Genomic DNA, 20,705 nt, shown 5'->3' on the forward strand with positions numbered 1-20,705 from the left:
CGTAGTGAAGGACTCCGGAAATTTCGACCACCTGGGGTTCTTTAACGTGCACGTAAACCTAAGTGTCCTCTCATTTTGTCCTCATCGAAATGCGGCCGCCGTGGCCGGGATTCGATCCCGCGACCTCGTGCTCAGCAGCCCAACACCATAGCCACTGAGCAACCATGGCGGGTGCAAGGCAATTTGAAGTGAGGTGAAGATGCAGCAACATATTCATTCCCAAGGCACAGGCTATCCATATCTAGAAATAATTTGTTGCTTACCTCCTTTTCAAAAGATATAATGAGCTTTCTCCTGTGTGTCTGTGCAACGGCAGACAAGTAGAAATATAAAAAAAATGTTATACTGAGAAACTACGGATGAGGCAGCCGCCGCTCGTGTATCTAATGCACTAAGTATGAATTAAAATGCCGTGCGCGTCTGCACCAACAATGATGCTCAATTGTTTGGCCACAATAACATTGTAAGCGAAAAAAGTACAGAAAACTCAAAACAAACCTCAAGTGATGTGGGTAACAGAACTCCGGTAATGACACCTATAGAGAGGGGGGGGGGGGGGGGGACGTAAGCTTCGGCCTTGCCAGGGAGGCCCGTGCCCCCTTCCCTCCTCTCTGGAAAACTTCGGAGGGGGCTAAGGGCCCGGAGCCCCCTGCCCCGTAGTCGGCGCCTATGCGCTGCTTCGAGAAAGACATGTCGACTCATTTTTTGCCATAAGGCGCGCGTTTAGTAATGCCTGCGATGATTCACAACTGCACTTACGGTAGTTATTTATGGGCCACTGTCTCACAAAAGAAGCCAGGAACAACCAGCGCACGCAATGACGATAGCGAAATAATGTGCTAAAGTTGGTCACTCGTCAAAAAGAAATGTGCACTTCTTAGGCGGATTCATTGGTGCATTCCAGGGGCAGCGAAAAGCTTCCGCAAATTGCGGCGAGTTCTTGACCGGAACGTTGCACGCGTCGCCCATGGTCTGCGGCCGCTTGGAGCACAGCGAATAGCAGAACGCGAGAAAAAACACCTTATAGTCCTCAAACTCTTCAAGGTGAGTGACCCGGAAGTCTTCCAGCAAGCGGAAGTCGACCTTTAACGCCGCGATGAAGCTAGCGTACGCAATCTCCAGGCCGACCACGGCGGGAAACACGCGTAGTGGCCGCCACCGGGTGCCGTCCGTGGTGGGACGGACGTCGCAGTTGGCCTTACCGGCGTGCACTGCGGCCGCAGCGGGCTGCAGCCACTGGCCGCGCACGCCAGCAGCGTCCACCGTGACGCCGATGTCATCTAACGGCTTGGCCATCTGGCGACCGATGAGGGAGCCCAGTGCGCCGTATTGGATAGCCAGGGTTGCGTTGCGGTAAAACAGCGGGGGATTCAGGTCGCCGATCGCGATTGTCATCGCGTTCGGCATGTACAAGTACAACTCACGGCCGAACCGGGGAAAGATGCGAACACTGTACACATCCGCGAAACGTTCGTGGTTGCGGAGTCGGCGATACACTTCAGAGGCAGCCAATAGGTTCGTCATGAATGTCTTGCCGCTCATGTCCGGAAATACGCTGTACAGCGAGGCGCGTTCCTTTTTGTTGAAGAAGCTGTCAGCTGGCATTAAGATGCGGGTCATTCTGTCAAGCTTTAGAAAGGTCACTCGCTTACTCTCGTCGTCCATCCATGTCAGGTTTTTCACGAGCCGCTTGACGTTTTCGGTCATTCTGTGCATTAAGCTGGAGACATAGAGCCGACTTGCGACGTCGCCGTAGCGCTCGGTCATCATCTTCGATGTGCTGTACACACCCAGCAGGGATTCGACGTACGTCATGCAGCCACGCTCCTGCATTGTCTTCAGCTCGGAGTACGTGCCACGGAATCTGATGGATGGCACGCCATTAACAGCCCACAGATGGGTCTGAATAAATATCCACGACAGCCCGATGATCAACTTTTCGTGGGTGAAGTTCTGCAGTAACTTGTCTGTGCTCTCTAGGATCCTTACGTCCTCGACGATCACTGTGTGGTCACCGGTCCAGTTGAACTGTTTGTCGTGCTTTTTCAGAAGATTTAGCCAGAGGCCTGCCGGTACCGCGGGTGTTTTGTCATTGAGGGCGCGTACATTGAACCAGTCTTGTTGAGGGGCGTCGTAGAGGAACTGAATCTTGGCATCCACAATCTCCTTTTCAATTTGAATTAAATCAGCCGTTTCGATTATAGCTTGTGAGCTATTGACGCCGAGTATTTCGTAGTAATCGTTCAAGTAAATCTCATATTTGGGAAGTGTCCTGGGATTGCGCATATCCTGCTCCCAAACGGCGTCCAGGAGACCACGCGAGACAAGCAACGTAGCGGATTCTCGAACGACGATAACATTCATGTCGAAGAGGAAGTTCATTTGCCAGTTCAGCGCCAAGTTGATCATTAGGTCGAGCGGATGCTGCCCCTTTGGTATACTACGATCAGGCCAGGTCATGCCGAGGGTGCGTCTGAACTCCGCGAACTGTCTCAGGTTTTCTTTTACATCCGCGGCGGCCCTGTTACAGCTATCGAAGAACTGTGCCGCCTTTCCGACTTGCGACGAGTCATCTGTGACCTCGTCGAGCGCCAAATCTAAGGCTGCAGCCCTCATCCGAGCTTCGGTCGAGTCCTGACGAGCGGGGTCGTCCCAGCTGCCGCACACGTAGGCGTGGAAATCCTGACATGGGTCTACCGCCTTGTTGATGGCTAAGCTCAGATCCCGGCCAAAGGCAGCGCAGTCGTCGGTGGCGCAAATCGCCACCTTCCTTTGCGTAGTCTCGGTCGTATGGAGATAGGCCACCAGGAACACGCCGACAAGCACCAGCAACAGCGCGAGGACAGCGAGCAGCATGATGACCTTGCATTTAGTCACGGTTATCGCTGGCTTCGGGGTGGTAGGTTCGTCGATCTGCGAGAAAAATCCGAGTAGGTTCATAGTGTAAAGGGATGCGTTGATTCTCGACAGTGTAGGCAGCGGGGGGGGGGGGTGGGGGGGGGATAGGGAGTTATTCCGTAAGTGTCCACCTAGTGAACATGTCCATTTCGTCTGCTGCTGAAGTTCTGATTGGCTAGGGACAACGCGTACCCCAGCCCAGCCAATGAGAACTTCAGCAACTGATAAAATGGGAAAGTCGCGTGACAAATGGCACGTCACAATGCTAATGATGATGGCGGTGATTTATTTGCACTCCCTTTGAAACGGCACGGTGACAGTCACCTAGCCTGCTTGATTTAATCAGGTATGTTATGCATGCTTTTCATTTTTGCATTTTCAATTTGTATACATAATTTTAACCTTCTTTTTCTTCCTCAAATGTTATCTATCTACCTTGTACCGCTACCTATGCAACTGCTACATGGCGTGCCACCTGGCGTAATAATATGCAACTGCAATAAAAAGTGCGCACGTGTCGACGGTACGCGACGAGCATCTGACATCTCGTGACAGGCGGCAGGATACGATGCTAATGAAAATGATGATGATAATAAGGAACATGATTTATTGGCATCCGCATTGAAATGGGGTGGTGACAAACTGTAGCTAGCCTGCTTGATTTATTCAGGTGTGCCAAACATGTTTTTCATTGAAGCAATTTTCTGTTCATCTCCATAATCTTCTTTTTCTTTATCAAGCCTTCTCTATCTACCTTGTACCAAATCCTATGGAACTGCTACATGGCGTGTCATCTGGTATACTATGCAACAACATTGCAAAGTTTGCGCGCATCGACGCTACGCGGCGCGCACGTCACATTGCATGTCTCCTCGCGCGCTAGGATGCGTGTATAGGACATGTTTCCGCTGCAAGCGAGCAAGCGCTGGTCCGGCTCAGTGATGGATTAGCTGACTGCCGCGCAGCGGGCCCGGCTTTGATACCGGCGGGAACTGGGCATTCTTTTGTGATTCGCAGCGGCAGCTGTGACGGACACCGGTGGTGGCTGCGGTCAACATCGCCAACCGATATGGTTATTGCAATGAACCCATGACAGCTTACGCTGTAAAAAAGTTAATAGCGAACGCATTTGTTGACCAGACGAAACAAATAATGACTTGTCATTTCCTGCAGCAACAGGCCACGGCTCTAGAACTGTCGATAACACGGTCACACTTAGGTGCGACCATGTTCGAAGTAATAAGGGTAAACTCGAAGCTTTCTGGCGCAGCACTCATTACTGATCTAATTTTGTCGTCACCAGAGCATTTGACTAAGTAAGCCTAGCATACCAATTATTCTTCCTATACCAGTAGCTGGTTCGCGCTGAAGGAGTCTATTTGGTAGCACGATTACATTGTGTATATGTATGCTTTTTCTAGAATCAATGACGTAGAACCATCGTCTGTGGCAATGGTCAGCGAAAAGTATTTTCCAGCAACGGCACGTGGGTGCCCTCTGTCACTAATATTAAAAATAAAGAACAGTCCTTGCAAAAGATTTTCCTTAGAATAAAGATTTTGAAGCTTTGAGCCCAAATCAGATTTTACCATTCCAATACATGCGAAACGTGAAAATGCTCAACCGCTGTACTGCTCCAAATGAAATCTGGTGCATTTGGGAAGGAAAGCTGAATTCTGCGGACTGCAAGAAAAGAAACTTTTGATTTATTACGCTATAGCTTTTACAGAATTGCCGAGAATCAGCGTTTTGTAAAACTGAAGCCGGAAGTTAGCAACTGGTTAGCTCTGCATCAAGAAACAGATATCGCAGTTCTGTAAACTGCGTCTCTTGGAGCATCTGAAGTAGACAAACACAGTGCATAATTTATAGCTTACGTAACATTGCTAGAATGCTTACGAAGTTTTCGCAAAGCGCTACTCAGAAATAAGAGGTATGTTTCGGAGTGGCGTGTAATACAACAGGGTGCCCCAGAAATATTTTCCTGATTACAAACATGCAGAAGGCAGAACATATGACACACAGACACAGGTTTTGAATTGCATGTGGCATATTGAAGTTTTTCTGTGTACATGCATACGTCACTGTTACTTTGTTTACTACAGGGCTCAGTGATGTAACAGCGGAATCGGACGCTATTTTCAAACAACATGTACTCAAACCAGGAGAAAGCCCAATGTATCCTCTGGTATCACGATACAAAGTCACCAAAAAAATATCCAGGGACAATTCCAGAAGGCATACCAAAGACACCCACCAGACGTTAAAAGCATGAATATGTGGTACGTGAAGTTCAAGGCAACATCTCGGAGCTTCTGTAATCTCCAGGCCTGAACTTCCACGTCGAGAGATCAGGCCTAGACCTAGTGCACAGACAATTTAAACAGTGAGAGAGGCCTTCATCAGAAGCCCCACGAAGTGAGTCCTCAGAGCCTCACGTGAGTTGCAGAATCCGAAGACATCAGTGCACGGCATCCTGTGTTGACAAACACGTGATTGGAAATGGAATATCGCCTGCATATCCATCGGAGAACGAATGGAGCACACGTCGAAATTGATTAAGTGTGTGTGTGTGCGTGTGCGTGCGCGTGCGTGTGTGTGTGTGTGCGCGCGTGCGTGCGTGCGTGCGCGTGTATGTATACACAAAAATTTATGTTGACTGGGCTTGAAGGTAAAAGATGTGTGTCTATGTGTTGTACGTTCTGCCTTCTGCATGTTTGTAATCTGGGAAAGGCTTCTGGGGCACCCCATATTTTTCCCGATTTAAATAGTGGTAGGTGCAATCTTCAGAATTTTGATATGTTTTGATGCCGAGTTATACAGTTGATGAGTTAGTGCTTCTATATCGTTTGTTACTTTTGAGATTTTTTACTTTTATTTTAATAATCAATGAATTATTCTAATAAAAAATCTGCAGCCTGCGCATTTTACTTTTTCCCTCTAAGTGCAACGAAGCTAATAAAATTAATTGCCCAGGGTTTCGAGTAACACAGTTTCTCTGCTATCCAGTATTTGTTTAGGTGCTACCGAGGCAAAGCTGTCTCTTAATAAGCTTTCGCAAGCGCCTTGTATGGAAGGAGTCCGGGTGGATTTTGACGACCGTGGGTGCCGCATTATACGCAAAGTACAGCACATGAGTGTTTCTGCACTCCGCCTATGGCAGAAAGTGGCTGCAGCTGCCGGGAATTGTACTCGTAACCTTGTGTTCAGCAAGAGAGGGCCGGGGCTAATCAGCCACCACAGCGGGTGAGTCGCTTTTCTCTGTAGAAGTGCAACAATTGGCTGTGCGTTTATGTACCGGGTGTTAAAAATTAAGCTTTATGGCTTTCTTGAAATTAGGCACTGGGTGACACGCGAAGACCACCTGCGCATATACGTTATCTGGCCAGGGGGACACAAAGTGAGACAATAATTATCGCTGTCAGCAGCCGAATTAACTAAAATTGAATAATTACATTTTTATTGACTGCAGTAAGTGTGTGTGTGTGCGTATTCAAAAGTTAGAGGCAGTCATGTTTCTACATAGTCTCACTAGGAAGAATTATTCTAGCATGTCTTTTCTCCGAGATATCTGACTCCAGAATTAGATTGTCGTTAGCATTATTACGCATGCAAGAGTGTGAGGATCGGCGCGATGCTCCTCCCTCATTTGACGTGGTTGTGGCGTGCGGCGTTTAATCTGACAACAAGGTGGAGGCATAGGCAAATGTGATAACTGCTCCCCTTCCCCTCCCGGCTCGCGAAATCAAGAGATGACAGCGCCGCGTGCCGTGCATTTGTTGCTCTTAATTTCAATAAAACTTACAGTACTAGGAAATCAGCTGTCACTTTATTTGCGTAGCCCAAACAAGGGCCGTGCCCGCCCGTCTAATCCCCATTACGCACGCGCACTGGGCTCCGGCTTCTCCGCTCGCGCCATCACCTCGGCATGGCAGCTGCCGCCATCGTTGCCGGCTGCGCGGTCCTGTGTTACGACATCGGTTCCGCGTTCTTCGATCTTTTATTTCGCCATCCGAGAGGGGGAAGGGGGACAGTTATCAACTCTGCCGATGCCTCCGCCCCGTCGTCCGACTAAACGCCGCACACAACAGCCGCGTCCCATCAGGGAGCAGCTTTGCGCCGATCCTCTCTTGCATGCGTAATCTTAACGAATCGTAGTCTTTACGAATCCAACGCCATACCGCGTACAAGAACTAATTCGGTAGCGCAGACGCCGTCGTCCCGTCCGCGTCGGCAAGTGCCAAAGCCCCCACCGCTGCCGGAAGACGACTTCAAAGTGGTTCTCCGACCGCGTGACGGATTCAATACAGCCAGCTGCAGCTCCGCGCTCATCACCGACAACATCATGAGAACGGCCGCTCTGGAAGCGGCGGCGCAACTAGAAGACACGACCCCAATCAACACCAGCCAAAATATCATTATTGTCAGCACACCAAGAGAGGACAACGCCGTCGAGTACAGCCAGATCAAGGAGCTCAAATTACAAGAGAAGAGATTCAGCATGACTACCTACATTACGGCGCCCGAAAACTCGGCCAAAGGAATCATCCATGGGATTCCGGACTACGACACACAAGAAGACATTATTAGAAGTTTGGTGCGTAATACCCCCCGGGTCCTGCACGCCAGGCGCATGGGCAAGACGTCCTCAGTTATCATCGTTTTTCAAGGTGAAGAAGTACCACACTACGTCAACTACCGAAATACTACGTACCGATGCCTTCTGTACAAGAAGAAGATCGAAGTGTGCGGAATCTGCCGAAAAGTCGGCCACCGGGACGATGTGTGCCCCACCCCGAACGAAAAATGTTGTATTCGGTGCGGCAAGCAAAACCCGTCAACGGACCATGACTGTGAACTAGTATGCGCTATCTGCAAGGGCAACCATCTCTCCGGCTCAAAGCAATGCAAGAAACGTTTCCAAATCCCCTACATCATCCGACAACGACAGTGGCAGAAACTCTCGGTGGAAGAACAGAACCACCCCAACGAGGGCAGGCGAAGTAGATCGCGAGAACGCCGATCGACGCAGAACAGCCAAGAAACCAGTGCAAGCTTTTTTCCCGGAGGATCGAGCAGTAGGAGCCCATCTCGATCTTACCCGAGACTAAGCTCAACTCCGAGTGCCACGGACTCCGACGGGACGTCGCGAAACCGGTCGAGTTCCGGGAGATGAACGACCTCGACTAACAGCGGTCCACAGGTGAGCTGGGCTAACATGGTCTCTTCTCCCAATGCTCAGTATTCTAAGATTCAGGCTCTCGAGGCAGAACTCCAACAAATGAGGCAGTTAATAGAACAACAGAGAACCGAAATCACTAAGCAGCGTGCAGAAATCACCCGACTACAGGAGCGCAGTCAGACGCCGCACTCAACCCCACCATATAATCCCTCACACAACACCACAGCACCACCACAGAAACGTAAGGCAGAATATCGTACAGACAACTCTTCAGAGATATCCCCAAGATTCGAGAAACTAGAACATATGATTACTGAAGTTGCCAACCAGATGCTTCAGCAACATCAGGAGAATGGTGCCCACTTGCAACAAATAAGCGCACGTCTGGACGCTCTGGTAACCAGAACCACCAACCTAGAGTCTCGAGTAGCCGCGACCGAAGCCAAAGTACTTCGCTGGGAGTCGAGATTTACATCCACGGCCTCCGGCTCCCTTAAGGGCGTGGCATCCAAACCCTATGACCGTCCATCCCTGTCCGAAATCTCCAAACCGATCGCTGAACCCCCGCCACCTTAAAATGGCTCACACTCCTAACTACAAGATCTGGCAGTGGAACTGCCGTGGGTTTCGCCGCAAACGGGGAAACCTTCAGCAGTTCCTTGGGGGTAAGGCGGCCCCGGATATCATTGCCCTTCAGGAGACGGGAGGCCACGCAAAATTGGCAGGGTACAAATCCTATAATGCTTCTGGGTCGGATTCCACCACCGCTATTCCTAGTTCACAGAAATCTAACAGCCATTAAACATGATATTGAAGAAGTCGACATAGACCACGTCTTTATTGAACTCATCCCTAAACGTAAGGAGGATGAAAGCATATTCATTCTTAATGTCTATAGTAGCCCAAAGTGCCGGCGTCACAAGTTCGGAACTCTATTCAGGAAGGCTCTCAGAATCTCCCAACAGAAGGCCATATTATTAGTAGGTGACTTTAACGCTCCCCACACTGCATGAGGATACTGCACAGAGGTAGTCAAAGGTCGTAATCTTTGGCTAGAAGCCCAACAACAGGGACTGACTCATCACAGACCCCCAGACACCCACCCGTATCGGGAATAGTGTCAGTGTTGACACCACACCCGACCTAACTTTCATCAAGAACATAGGCAACTATGATTTGACTAATACCGGGGAAAGCCTCGGTAGCGATCATTATATCATAGAAATCCACATTCAGGCGGGTCCACCCCGCATGAAGGCCAAACGAGTTTCGCTCACGGAATGGGACCGCTTCCGCCAGATTCGGAAGACAACCGCCACCGAGCATATCAACAATCTCGAGGCCTGGATCGGGGATCTCAGAGATTGCGTGAAACGCGCCACGAGGGAAATCCCTGAAGATGATGGTCTGGTCGAGGTGGATAGCCGCCTCCTACACTTGTGGGAAGCCAAAAAGAGCATGCAAACCCGCTGGAAAAAGAATAAACTAAACCGTACACTCCGCTTGCGCATTGCGCAAATCAACATAGAAATCGAGGAATACGCTAACCAATTAACCAAAAACCAATGGGAAAAGGTATGCGATAGCATGCAGGGACAACTCGGTCTAGCCAAAACGTGGAATCTCCTCCGATATCTTATGGACCCGGATAAGAGTAAATCCGAGCAGAGGAAATGCCTGAATAAGATCACTCACCAATACCAGGGCACGAACGACGAGCTCCTAACAGAGCTCAAAACCCGGTACATAGGCACAGATGCACAAATCCCCCAGAAGCCATACACTGGTCCGGAGAATCTTAACCTAGACGCACCCATCCTAGAGGCTGAAGTACGAGCCGTCTTGCTGAAACTCCGAACTAAATCTGCACCAGGCCCCGATGGAATAACAAATAAGACCCTCCGGAATCTAGATGACGTATCTATCACTGCCTTAACAGAGTACTTCAACCACTGTTGGGAAACAGGTTCTATCCCCTCGCAATGGAAGCATGCACAAATAATATTCATACCTAAACATGGTAAGCGACTACAGCTCGAGAACTTACGCCCGATCTCTCTGACCTCATGCGTAGGAAAACTCATGGAGCACGTTATACTTAACCGCCTCCACAATTTTGCGGAGGACAATAACTTATTTCCGTACTCCATAATTGGCTTTCGTCCAAAACTTTCCACGCAAGACATCATGCTTCAGCTTAAACATCAAGTTCTGGACCACATACCCAAGAATGGTACCCGAGCTGTCCTGGGCCTTGATCTTACAAAGGCCTTTGACAACGTAGCGCATCAGGCTATACTAGAGAATCTGCAGTACCTAGGTGTGGGCCAGAGGACCTACAACTACATCAAAGATTTCCTCAACCACCGCACAGCAGAACTAAGAATAGGGGAACTACAATCGGACAAGATCCCTCTTGGAAGTCGTGGCACACCGCAGGGATCAGTCTTATCCCCCTTCCTCTTTAATTTAGCGATGATCCGATGACCAGAACAACTTAATCAGATTCCAGATCTACACTACAGTTTGTATGCCGACGACATCACCCTGTGGGTGGTTAAAGGTAGCGATGGACATATAGAAACCACGCTGCAACAAGCTGTAGACACGGTTGAAAAGTACGTTACCGACAAAGGCCTCGCCTGCTCACAGCAAAAATCAGAACTCTTCCTACTCAGAGCCCCTACAAACCGCAAATCCGACACTGCGCCATCCCCAGAAATCACTGTGCGAACCGGAGGAGGCGCGATCCCGATTGTGACCACCATCCGTGTACTAGGCCTCTTCATGCAAGCTCACGGGCGCAACGGCAACACAATTCACAAACTGGAAGCATGCGTTCAGCAGACGATGCGACTCATTTCAAGAATTGCCAACCGACACTCTGGCATGAAAGAAGCCAACCTCATAAGGTTGGTACAAGCCTTCGTTCTCAGCCGCATCACCTACATCACCCCGTACCTCTGCCTCAAAGCGGCTCAGAGAGAGAAAATAGAGGGAATTATCCGGAGGGCCTATAAACAGGCTCTTGGGCTACCTATAAGAACGGCCAACGCTAAATTGCTAGCCCTAGGTGTGCACAACACCCTCGATGAACTTGTAGAAGCGCACCTTATATCTCAATACGAAAGGCTAGCTCAGAGTGCCGCCGGGCGAAATATCCTCCAGAATCTCGGCATCAACTACGAGTCGATGCAAAGCATGAAAGTAGACATTCCTCACGATCAGAGGCGCCATCTCAAAATTAATCCACTCCCTAAAAACATGCACCCCGAATTCCACAAGGAAAGGAGGGCCGAGCGGTCCAAAGCTTTACATCAGAAATTCCACGCCTTCAAAGACGTAGTCTATGTCGACGCAGCAGAATACATAGAACGCAACTGTATGTCGCTTGTAGTGGTGGACTCCTCAAGTCAAATACGCGCTGGTGGTTCAATTCGGACCAGAAGCTCCGAAACAGTGGAAGAGGCGGCTATCGCTTTGGCAATAGCCTCCACACATTGTCATTACATTATTAGCGATTCCAGAGCAGCAGTACGCAATTTTGCGAAAGGTCGGGTCTCGGCTCCCGTAAAACACATAATAGACACCAATCAACACCCACGACCAATCCAGATCACTTGGGCACCAGCACACTCCTCCCTACCCGGCAACGATGCCGCCCACACCGCCGCTCGAGGACTTGCCAACCGAGCACCCGGACGGCTCACGCTAGGATCAGAGAGGGATCGCATGGTCAGTTACCAGGAAATAACTTAGCACTACAGGTTAGCCAGGGCAGTGTACCCGCCAGCACACAAATCGCTTAACAAGCGACAAGAAGTAGCTTGGAGACGACTGCAGACGAACGCTTACCCCAACCCCGTAGCCTATCACTACTACTACCCGGACCAATACCCTAATACATGTAAGCATTGTAAGCAAAAAGCGGATCTATTCCATATTATGTGGTCGTGCCCAGCAGAAAATCACACAAATCACGGAATAAGTAATACTGAGCAGTGGGAGGCCGTGTTGCTCAGCTCCGACCCTGACCTGCAGGCCAAGGTCATCGAGAGAGCTGAAGAAGCCGCCCGGGCCCAGGGGCTTGTGGCTGCCTAACAACAGGGTCATCCGTCAATACCTTGTTTTCAAATAAAGTCCTTACTCACTCACTCCAAGTGAAGCTATGTAGAAGCACGACTGCCTCTAACTTTTAAATACAAACATACCAACTTACTGCAGTGACCAAAAACTATTACATTTTAGTTAATTCGGCTGCTGACAGCGATAATTACCATCTCACTTTGGGTCCCCCTGGCAACATAACTTGTTTGCACAGGTGGCCTTCGCTTGCCTCCTAGTGCATAATTTTTTAAAAAACCATAAAACTAATTTTGAACACCCTGTATAACACACCGTTGCAATGCTTGCGGATCGGCACTTGTATGTCTATTTCACGCTTCTACGCATGCGACCCGCCGTGGTTGCTCAGTGGCTATGGTGTTGGACTGCTGAGCACGAGGTCGCGGGATCGAATCCCGGCCATGGCAGTCGCATTTCGATGGTAGCGAAATCCGAAAGCACCCGCGTACTTAGATTTAGGTGCACGTTAAAGAACCCCCGGTGGTCGAAATTTCCAGAGCCCTTCATTACGGCGTGCCTCAATAAGAAAGTAGTTTTGGCACGCAAAACCCCATAATTTTTTTTGTATGTATACTATATCATTATCGTGTTATCGCCGTAGTAGACTTTTCTGCAAGGTCATGTATTTGTCCCAAATCTGCACACAAGATCTTTAAGACGCACAGAGCACTGCGCCGAACTAAATAGTTTTGCAATTTACGAGAAAGGGCAGGAGTCGTTAATGTCTCGAATCACATCAATTCATCAGCAGATCATGGGCCGTCACCTGTAGTCCACATTGCGCCAGTGCTAGCCTCTACAAAATCAATATGCCCTGACATTGCTGTGAGGTTGTTGAATTCAAGTCGCAGAAAAAAAAACAGCACTTGAGCAGGGATCTACAGCTGAATATTTTATAGCGTGACGAATCCGTTGCCGTAAATATACAGTGTCCCAGGTAAGTTTAGCAAAGGCTTAAACATATGCCTGAGTACTCTAGCCGGACGCCACCAAATTGATGTTGTTGAACATTGTACGGAGCAGGGTGCATTAGTTTTTTGTATTATTGGGAAATTTCGCGCCAAGTAGACATGGTCAAAGAAAGATACACAAGGAAAAGCACAATCTTTTTTGTCCCCGTTTGTTTAGTACAAAATTTCACGATGAATCTATTACAATTAGGCCGACTCGCAGTGATATTTTAACGCGACAGCGTTAAGGAGCTCGTGTCGCAGAAAAGCCGGTGTCGTCGGCGTCGGTGTCGGTGCCGGCCTCGGCGGCGTTGGCCGTGAGCGATAACTCCCAGCAGGCACTTCATGAATAAAAAAGAACTTGCAAGATGGGCTGGGTGGGAATCGAACCAGGGTCTCTGGAGTGTGAGACGGAGGCGATACCACTGAGCCACGAGTTTTTTTTTTCTTTATTCATCGATGCTTCAAAGCGGTACAAAAGCGCCTCTAGTGAACGCGGTGTTGCCTTAGAAACGAGCTGTTTTTAAATAAGGCTCAGGCGTGCGTCGCTTGCTCAGGCGCACATTTCGCTATCGCGCCGAACGCTGCGTTGCTCGACGCTCACCGCGTCCGATGCGGGGCGCGTAGTCGCTGCTCCATAGCGCGTCTTACACCCCTTGGCGGGTCGACGGGAACGCTGTCGCGTTCCACTCTTGAAGGCGAAGCTTAAGCGTCCTCCAATTTTTTTCTATTTTGTTTAATTGCATATAATAGCGTCAGGGCAAAATTTCCAGTGAGAAAGTTGGAGAGCGTAACTAATTCAGCATTTGCGAACTTCCTAGTCATGTAATAATTTATTCTGCGTCGTAAGGAAAGTCCGCGATATTAGAAAGAAATCAGGTGACATGTTCGCTTGCTCTCATCGATTGCAGTGCTCTCAAACATGCGGTCGATCATGAATGAACGGCGCAATTATCCAGGTGTGCTGTGCAGCGATTTGTTATTGTTATTTGGTATTGTGTAGGACACGGCAGCCATTCGGTATCGTGATTTAAGCCAGTGATGCGCAGTACCGCGCAAGAGGTACTACGCTCTGCGGCGATAGTGGCTACGAGATGGCGCCACAGTAGCGCGCGGCGTCTGTTCACCAAAGCGCTGTGTGAGCGGAGGCCTGTCTGCGCTGCCTCTGGCGATCTCCCGATTAGCGAGGCACTCGCATTCGCAGTTCGCTCCATTTGAAACGTGCCGCACGAGACGTGTTGTCTGCTCCAGCCATTACATCGCAAAATGAAAACACATGTTGAGGTCCGCCCAAATTTCGCATTAGGTGCTATCGTAATCGTCGGTGAATTTTTTTTCTTGTTTCTCGCTTTCTTATGGACGCAGAAAAATAATTGCGGAAGCAGGAAGTTGGAAACTGCTCGTATATATGTTTCCCAGACTGCTCTACACGTTTCTCATTCGAAGTTTGGCCAGGGTGCGGGAACTCCCTACACTTCCATTGGTCCCATGCCGATATGCGGCGGCAGCGCCACTTCCAGCACTGGTGGTTGCTGGATATCCAACTGGAAGTAATTCACAAACAAAACAATTCCTTCATGACGTCACTGATGAGGTCTGAATGTAGAGAGAGAGGGCGCGCCGCTGGGAGGAGGAGGTTCACCGCTAAGCCCTTCTTTCCCGCTTCGCATGCAAGCGGTGTGCGTTCGTGCTGTCTCCTAAGTCTGCTCGCCATGCGGCGACATTGGCCAAATCACGGAGCAGAACCCACTGAAGTGTGCCGGGTTTACGCGGCGATTTCTTCAGCCGCCTTTACCTTTGAAGCTTCTATTAATTTTTCAACGCACTGGGACAGCGCTCGCACACAGCAGTGGGAAGAATTATAATGAAAAATATATATATAGAAAACCGTCGTTAACCACCAATACTCGCAGGTAATATACTACATTTCGTCATTTCGTAAAAGTAGTCGCTTTGAAATTCCTAAGTTGTGGTTCAGTTTAGGTATGCAGTTCAACTAGTCCACAGATATGGGGGGGGGGGGGAGAGGTTGTATAGAGAAGCTAACTTTCTGGCACCATCAATCGTTAATTTGTTCGTGTTTGCGGAGTGGATCAACTAAAGCTTGCCAATGTGTCAGTCAGCCAAAACTCCACGCAAGTAAACGTTGAACGTGTTTGTTTTATCCACACATTCCGTACTGCAAAAAGACTGACCTTAATGCAGTGCGAAAGTGTCAATCTGCAGAAGCAATTGTCATTCACAACTGAAATTTGTACATAATGAACGAGCATAGATTCCAGAAGATCCAAACCATTGCAAAAATTAACTATCACGGGCTGGTCACACGAAACTTGACTATCAAGCGGGTTATGACGGCGACACGTTTTGTGGCTTACAAAAAGAAGGTAGAGTACAATACGTGTATTTCATTCACAGTATGAGAAATAAGGACCCAAAGAATTGTAAAGGGACTACATGCATCCGCATGATCAGGAAGTAGCCTATAACTGCTCTCATTATTTGAACTACATGCCGAATGAGGGAGCATATTTCTATAACGCTTTCAAACGCATATAATCTGCCTGTCGTTATACTTTGGGTCATATTCGTATATACAGAAAATCACGGCGAGTACTAGGTCATTATTTTGACACAACAGCAACGCAATAACCAACCATTTATTAAAAAAACCATTTATTAAAAAAAATGTATGAAAGCCTCTAACCCTACAGCTAGAATAGAACTGGCAGAACTTTCTAAGTTAATCAACAAGCGTAAGACAGCGGACATAAGGAACTATAATATGGATAGAATTGAACAGGCTCTCAGGAACGGAGGAAGCCTAAAAGCAGTGAAGAAGAAACTAGCAATAGGCAAGAATCAGATGTGTGCGTTAAGAGACAAAGCCGGCAATATCGTTACTAATATGGATGAGATAGTTCAAGTGGCTGAAGAGTTTTATAGAGATTTATACAGTACCAGTAACACCCACGACGATAAGGTGAGAGAGAATAGGCTAGAGGAACTTGAAATCCCACAAGTAACACCGGAAGAGGTAAAGAACGCCTTGGGAGCTATGCAAAGGGGGAAGGCACCTGAGGAGGATCAGGTAACAGCAGATTTGTTGAAGGATGGTGGGAACACTGTCCTAGAAAGATTGACCGCCTTATATACACAATGCCTCATGACCTCGAACGTACCGGAATCTTGGAAGAACTCTAACATAATCCTAATCCATAAGAAAGGGGACGCCAAAGACTTGAAAAATTATAGACCGATGAGCTTACTGTCCGTTGCCTACAAAGTATTTACTAAGATAATCGCAAATAGAATCAGGAATACCTTAGATTTCTGTCAACCAAAGGACCAGGCAGGATTCCGTAAAGGCTACTCAACAATAGACCATATTCACACTATCAATCAGGTGATAGAGAAATGTGCGGAATACAACCAACCCTTATATATAGCCTTCATTGATTACGAAAAAGCATTTGATTCAGTCGAAACCTCAGCAGTCATGAAGGCACTACGGAATCAGGGTGTAGATGAGCCATATGTAAAGATACTGGAAGATATCTATAGCGGTTCCACAGCCACCGTAATCCTCCACAAAGAAAGCAACAAAATCCCAATAAAGAAAGGCGTCAGACAGGGAGATACGATATCTCCAATGCTATTCACAGCATGTTTACAGGAGGTATTCAGAGACCTAGAGTGGGAAGAATTGGGGATAAAAGTTGATGGAGAATACCTTAGCAACTTGCGATTCGCTGATGATATTGCCTTGCTTAGTAACTCAGGAGACCAATTGCAATGCATGCTGACTGACCTGGAGAGGCAAAGCAGAAGGGTGGGTCTGAAAATTAATCTACAGAAAACTAAAGTAATGTTTAACAGTCTCGGAAGAGAACAGCAGTTTACGATAGGTAGCGAGGCACTGGAAGTGGTAAGGGAATACATCTACTTAGGGCAGGTAGTGACCCCGGATCCGGATCATGAGACTGAAATAACCAGAAGAATAAGAATGGGCTGGGGTGCGTTTGGCAGGCATTCTCAAATCATCAACAGCAGGTTGCCAGTATCCCTCAAGAGGAAAGTGTATAACAGCTGTGTCTTACCAGTACTCACCTACGGGGCAGAAACCTGGAGGCTTACGAAAAAGGTTCTGCTGAAATTGAGGACGACGCAACGAGCTATGGAAAGAAGAATGATAGGTGTAACGTTAAGGGATGAGAAAAGAGCAGATTGGGTGAGGGAACAAACGCGGGTAAATGACATCTTAGTTGAAATTAAGAAAAAGAAATGGGCATGGGCCGGACATGTAATGAGGATGGAAGATAACCGATGGTCATTAAGGGTTACGGACTGGATTCCAAGGGAAGGGAAGCGTAGTAGGGGGCGGCAGAAAGTTAGGTGGGCGGATGACATTAAGACGTTTGCAGGGACAACATGGCCACAATTAGTACATGACCGGGGTAGTTGGAGAAGTATGGGAGAGGCCTTTGCCCTAAGTGGGCGTAACTAGGCTGATGATGATGATGATGAATAGCACTCTTCATGGCGCAAGGGATTAGCAGTTCGTACTTAATTAGCATGAAATAGTCTATAATTCTATTGCTGGTGCTATTAAATACAGGTGCCGGCAATACAAATAACATTGCGCCTCGTCTATACTACAGATGCGCAATAACTTGCACACATCGAAGCTGAGATAAACTAGAGAGCTTAAATCTTCAGTACCATATCTTAGTAATGGTGCATCAAAACGCAACAAAAAATTATGTGCCTGCATCCGTTTGCCGTCATTGCTCTTGAGATTTGATAAAACATCACGGCTGTGTCTTATTTTTCTTTAGCCTTGGCTGCATGTGTCGACAAAGTAAAGAGCGCGCAAAGTTCATAGCTCAACAAACATTCACTCAAGCCCTCCAGTACAAGTGTCCCACCGACAGCAGATGTGCTGCCGTCATGACGAAAGGGTCAGCGAAACTGTTTCTATGTCAGTCCGCTCAAGCTTGCACAGAACTGGTTCGCACATTCAAAATGAATACCTGCTCAGAAAATAAAGTGATATACTTGTGCTCACCAGTTATTAGGAAACCTGAAAAACTTTGCAGAACTCGAATTCCCGGTGTCAGAACACCACAGAGCCACGCAGCACATGCGATTTAGCCATCTTCGTCTAATGCTTGGTTGACCTGACTCCCTGCGTCTTCCGTTCGTTGCACGCCTGTTCGAGCTTCTGTGTCTTATCTTTCCCATCTTCATACTTGGGACGACAACCGAACCAGATGACCATGCGCGATCCGATTTGTGATATCGCTGAGCGAGTGGCAATAGTGAGCGGAGGTAAGATCGACGGACGCACAAACCGCTTCGTGCGCTTCGCCCGATTTAATATGCACAAAAAGAGAAAAAAAATCTTAAGATGTCCGGAAACCGCTTGTAAAGCGCACGCTCCTTGAAACAGAAACTAGCCATCGCCATCCGGGGTTTGGTCTGGCCTTTGCGAAGTTGGCTATTAAATGCTGAATAATAGTGCAAACAAGAGTAATGCAAAAAATTGTGCGACTTGCTCCGTACAATAGTCAACAATATGCTACTCGCTGCTGCCCCCTAATGTGCCTCGGCATAGTTTTAAACCTTGACTGCAGTTAGCCTCATGGGACGTGAATGAGTCTTACCTTATCTAGGCTGAAGGTTCTCCTTGACGGTCGTCGTTTTGAAAGCCTGGATAGCGTAGGTACCTCAGACCTCTGTGTCGTCGGTGAAATCTGTGAAGCACGAGAATTGAAAGGACGCTTTAGCCCACCGTATTCACGAATAAATGAAAGCAGAGACACCCTCGTAATACAGCTGGACCAACATTTAACTGAAATGTCAAAAGTATTCTGTGCCGCATTTCGGGCATAGTTATATCAAAAGTTCTGCTAGTTTAGGAACTTCTGCTTAGTAGGTACCATTGCGCTGCTGCCCGGATTAAAAATTTAACTATGGGGTTTTACGTACCAAAACCACTTTCTGATTATGAGGCACGCCGTAGTGGGGGACGTGCACCTGGTAGGGCTTGAAGGTAAAAGATATGTGTCTATGTGTTGTACGTTCTGCCTTCTGCATGTTTGTAATCTGGGAAAGGCTTCTGGGGCACCCCTTTTTTTTCCCGATTTAAATAGTGGTAGGTGCAATCTTCAGAATTGTGATATGTTTTGATGCCGAGTTATACAGTTGATGAGTTAGTGCTTCTATATCGTTTGTTACTTTTGAGATTTTTTACTTTTATTTTTTAATAATGAATGAATTATTCTAATAAAAAATCTGCAGCCTGCGCATTGAACTTTTTCCCTCTAAGTGCAACGAAGCTAATAAAATTAATTGCCCAGGGTTTCGAGTAACACAGTTTCTCTCCTCTCCAGTATTTGTTTAGGTGCTACCGAGGCAAAGCTCCCTCTTAATAAGCTTTCGGAAGCGCCTTGTATGGAAGGAGTCCGGGTGGATTTTGACGACCGTGGGTGCCGCATTATACGCAAAGTACAGCACATGAGTGTTTCTGCACTCCGCCTATGGCAGAAAGTGGCTGCAGCTGCCGGGAATTGTACTCGTAACCTTGTGTTCAGCAAGAGGGGGCCGTGGCTAATCAGCCACCACCGCGGGTGAGTCGCTTTTCTCTGTAGAAGTGCAACAAGTGGCTATGCGTTTATGTACCGGGCGTTAAAAATTAAGCTTTATGGTTTTCTTGAAATTAGGCGCTGGCTTGCATACTATATCATTATCGTGTTATCGGCGTAGTAGACTTTTCTGCAAGGTCATGTATTTGTCCCAAATCTGCACACAAGATATTTAGGACGCACAGAGCACTGCGCCGAACTAAATAGTTTTGCTATTTACGAGAAAGGGCAGGAGTCGTTAATGTCTGGAATCACATCAATTCATCAGCAGATCATGGGCCGTCGCCTGTAGTACACATCGCGCCAGTGCTAGCATCTACAAAATCAATATGCCCTGACGTTGCTGTGCGGTTGTTGAATTCAAGTCGCAGAAAAAAAAATAGCACTTGAGCAGGGATCTACAGCTGAATATTTTATAGCGTGACGGTTCCGTTGCCGTCAATATACAGTGTCCCAGGTAAGTTTAGCAAAGGTTTAAACATATGCCTGAGTACTCTAGCCGGACGCCACCAAATTGATGTTGTTGAACATTGTACGTAGCAGGGTGCATTAGTTTCTTGTATTATTGGGAAATTTCGCGCTAAGTAGACATGTTCAAAGAAAGATACACAAGGAAAAGCACAATCTTTTTTGTCCCCGTTTGTTTAGTACAAAATTTCACGATGAATCTATTACAATTAGGCCGGCTCGCAGTGATATTTTAACGCGACAGCGCTAAGGAGCTCGTGTCGCAGAAAAGCCGGTGTCGTCGGCGTCGGTGCCGGCGTCGGCGGCGTTGGCCGTGAGCGATAAATCCCAGCAGGCTCTTCGTGAATAAAAAAGAACTTGCAAGATGGGCTGGGTGGGAATCGAACCAGGGTCTCCGGAGTGTGAGACGGAGACGTTACCACTGAGCCACGAGTT

General features: G+C 47.9%; 1 protein-coding gene across 1 annotated transcript; it reads right to left on the reverse strand.

Moving 5' to 3' along the window:
• Positions 1-701: 701 nt before the first annotated feature.
• LOC126534869 (neprilysin-1-like) lies at positions 702-18,907 on the reverse strand. The gene is made up of 2 exons (XM_072289058.1): positions 18,822-18,907; positions 702-2,913 (listed from the first exon to the last, which is right to left on the reverse strand). Exon 2 carries the CDS (start codon positions 2,854-2,856, stop codon positions 850-852), a length of 2,007 nt encoding a protein of 668 aa, XP_072145159.1. The 5' UTR covers positions 2,857-2,913; positions 18,822-18,907; the 3' UTR covers positions 702-849.
• Between the last annotated feature and the right edge of the window lie 1,798 nt (positions 18,908-20,705).

This window comes from Dermacentor andersoni, chromosome 7 (genome assembly GCF_023375885.2).
Source record: "Dermacentor andersoni chromosome 7, qqDerAnde1_hic_scaffold, whole genome shotgun sequence".
Taxonomy (NCBI): Eukaryota; Metazoa; Arthropoda; class Arachnida; order Ixodida; family Ixodidae; genus Dermacentor; species Dermacentor andersoni.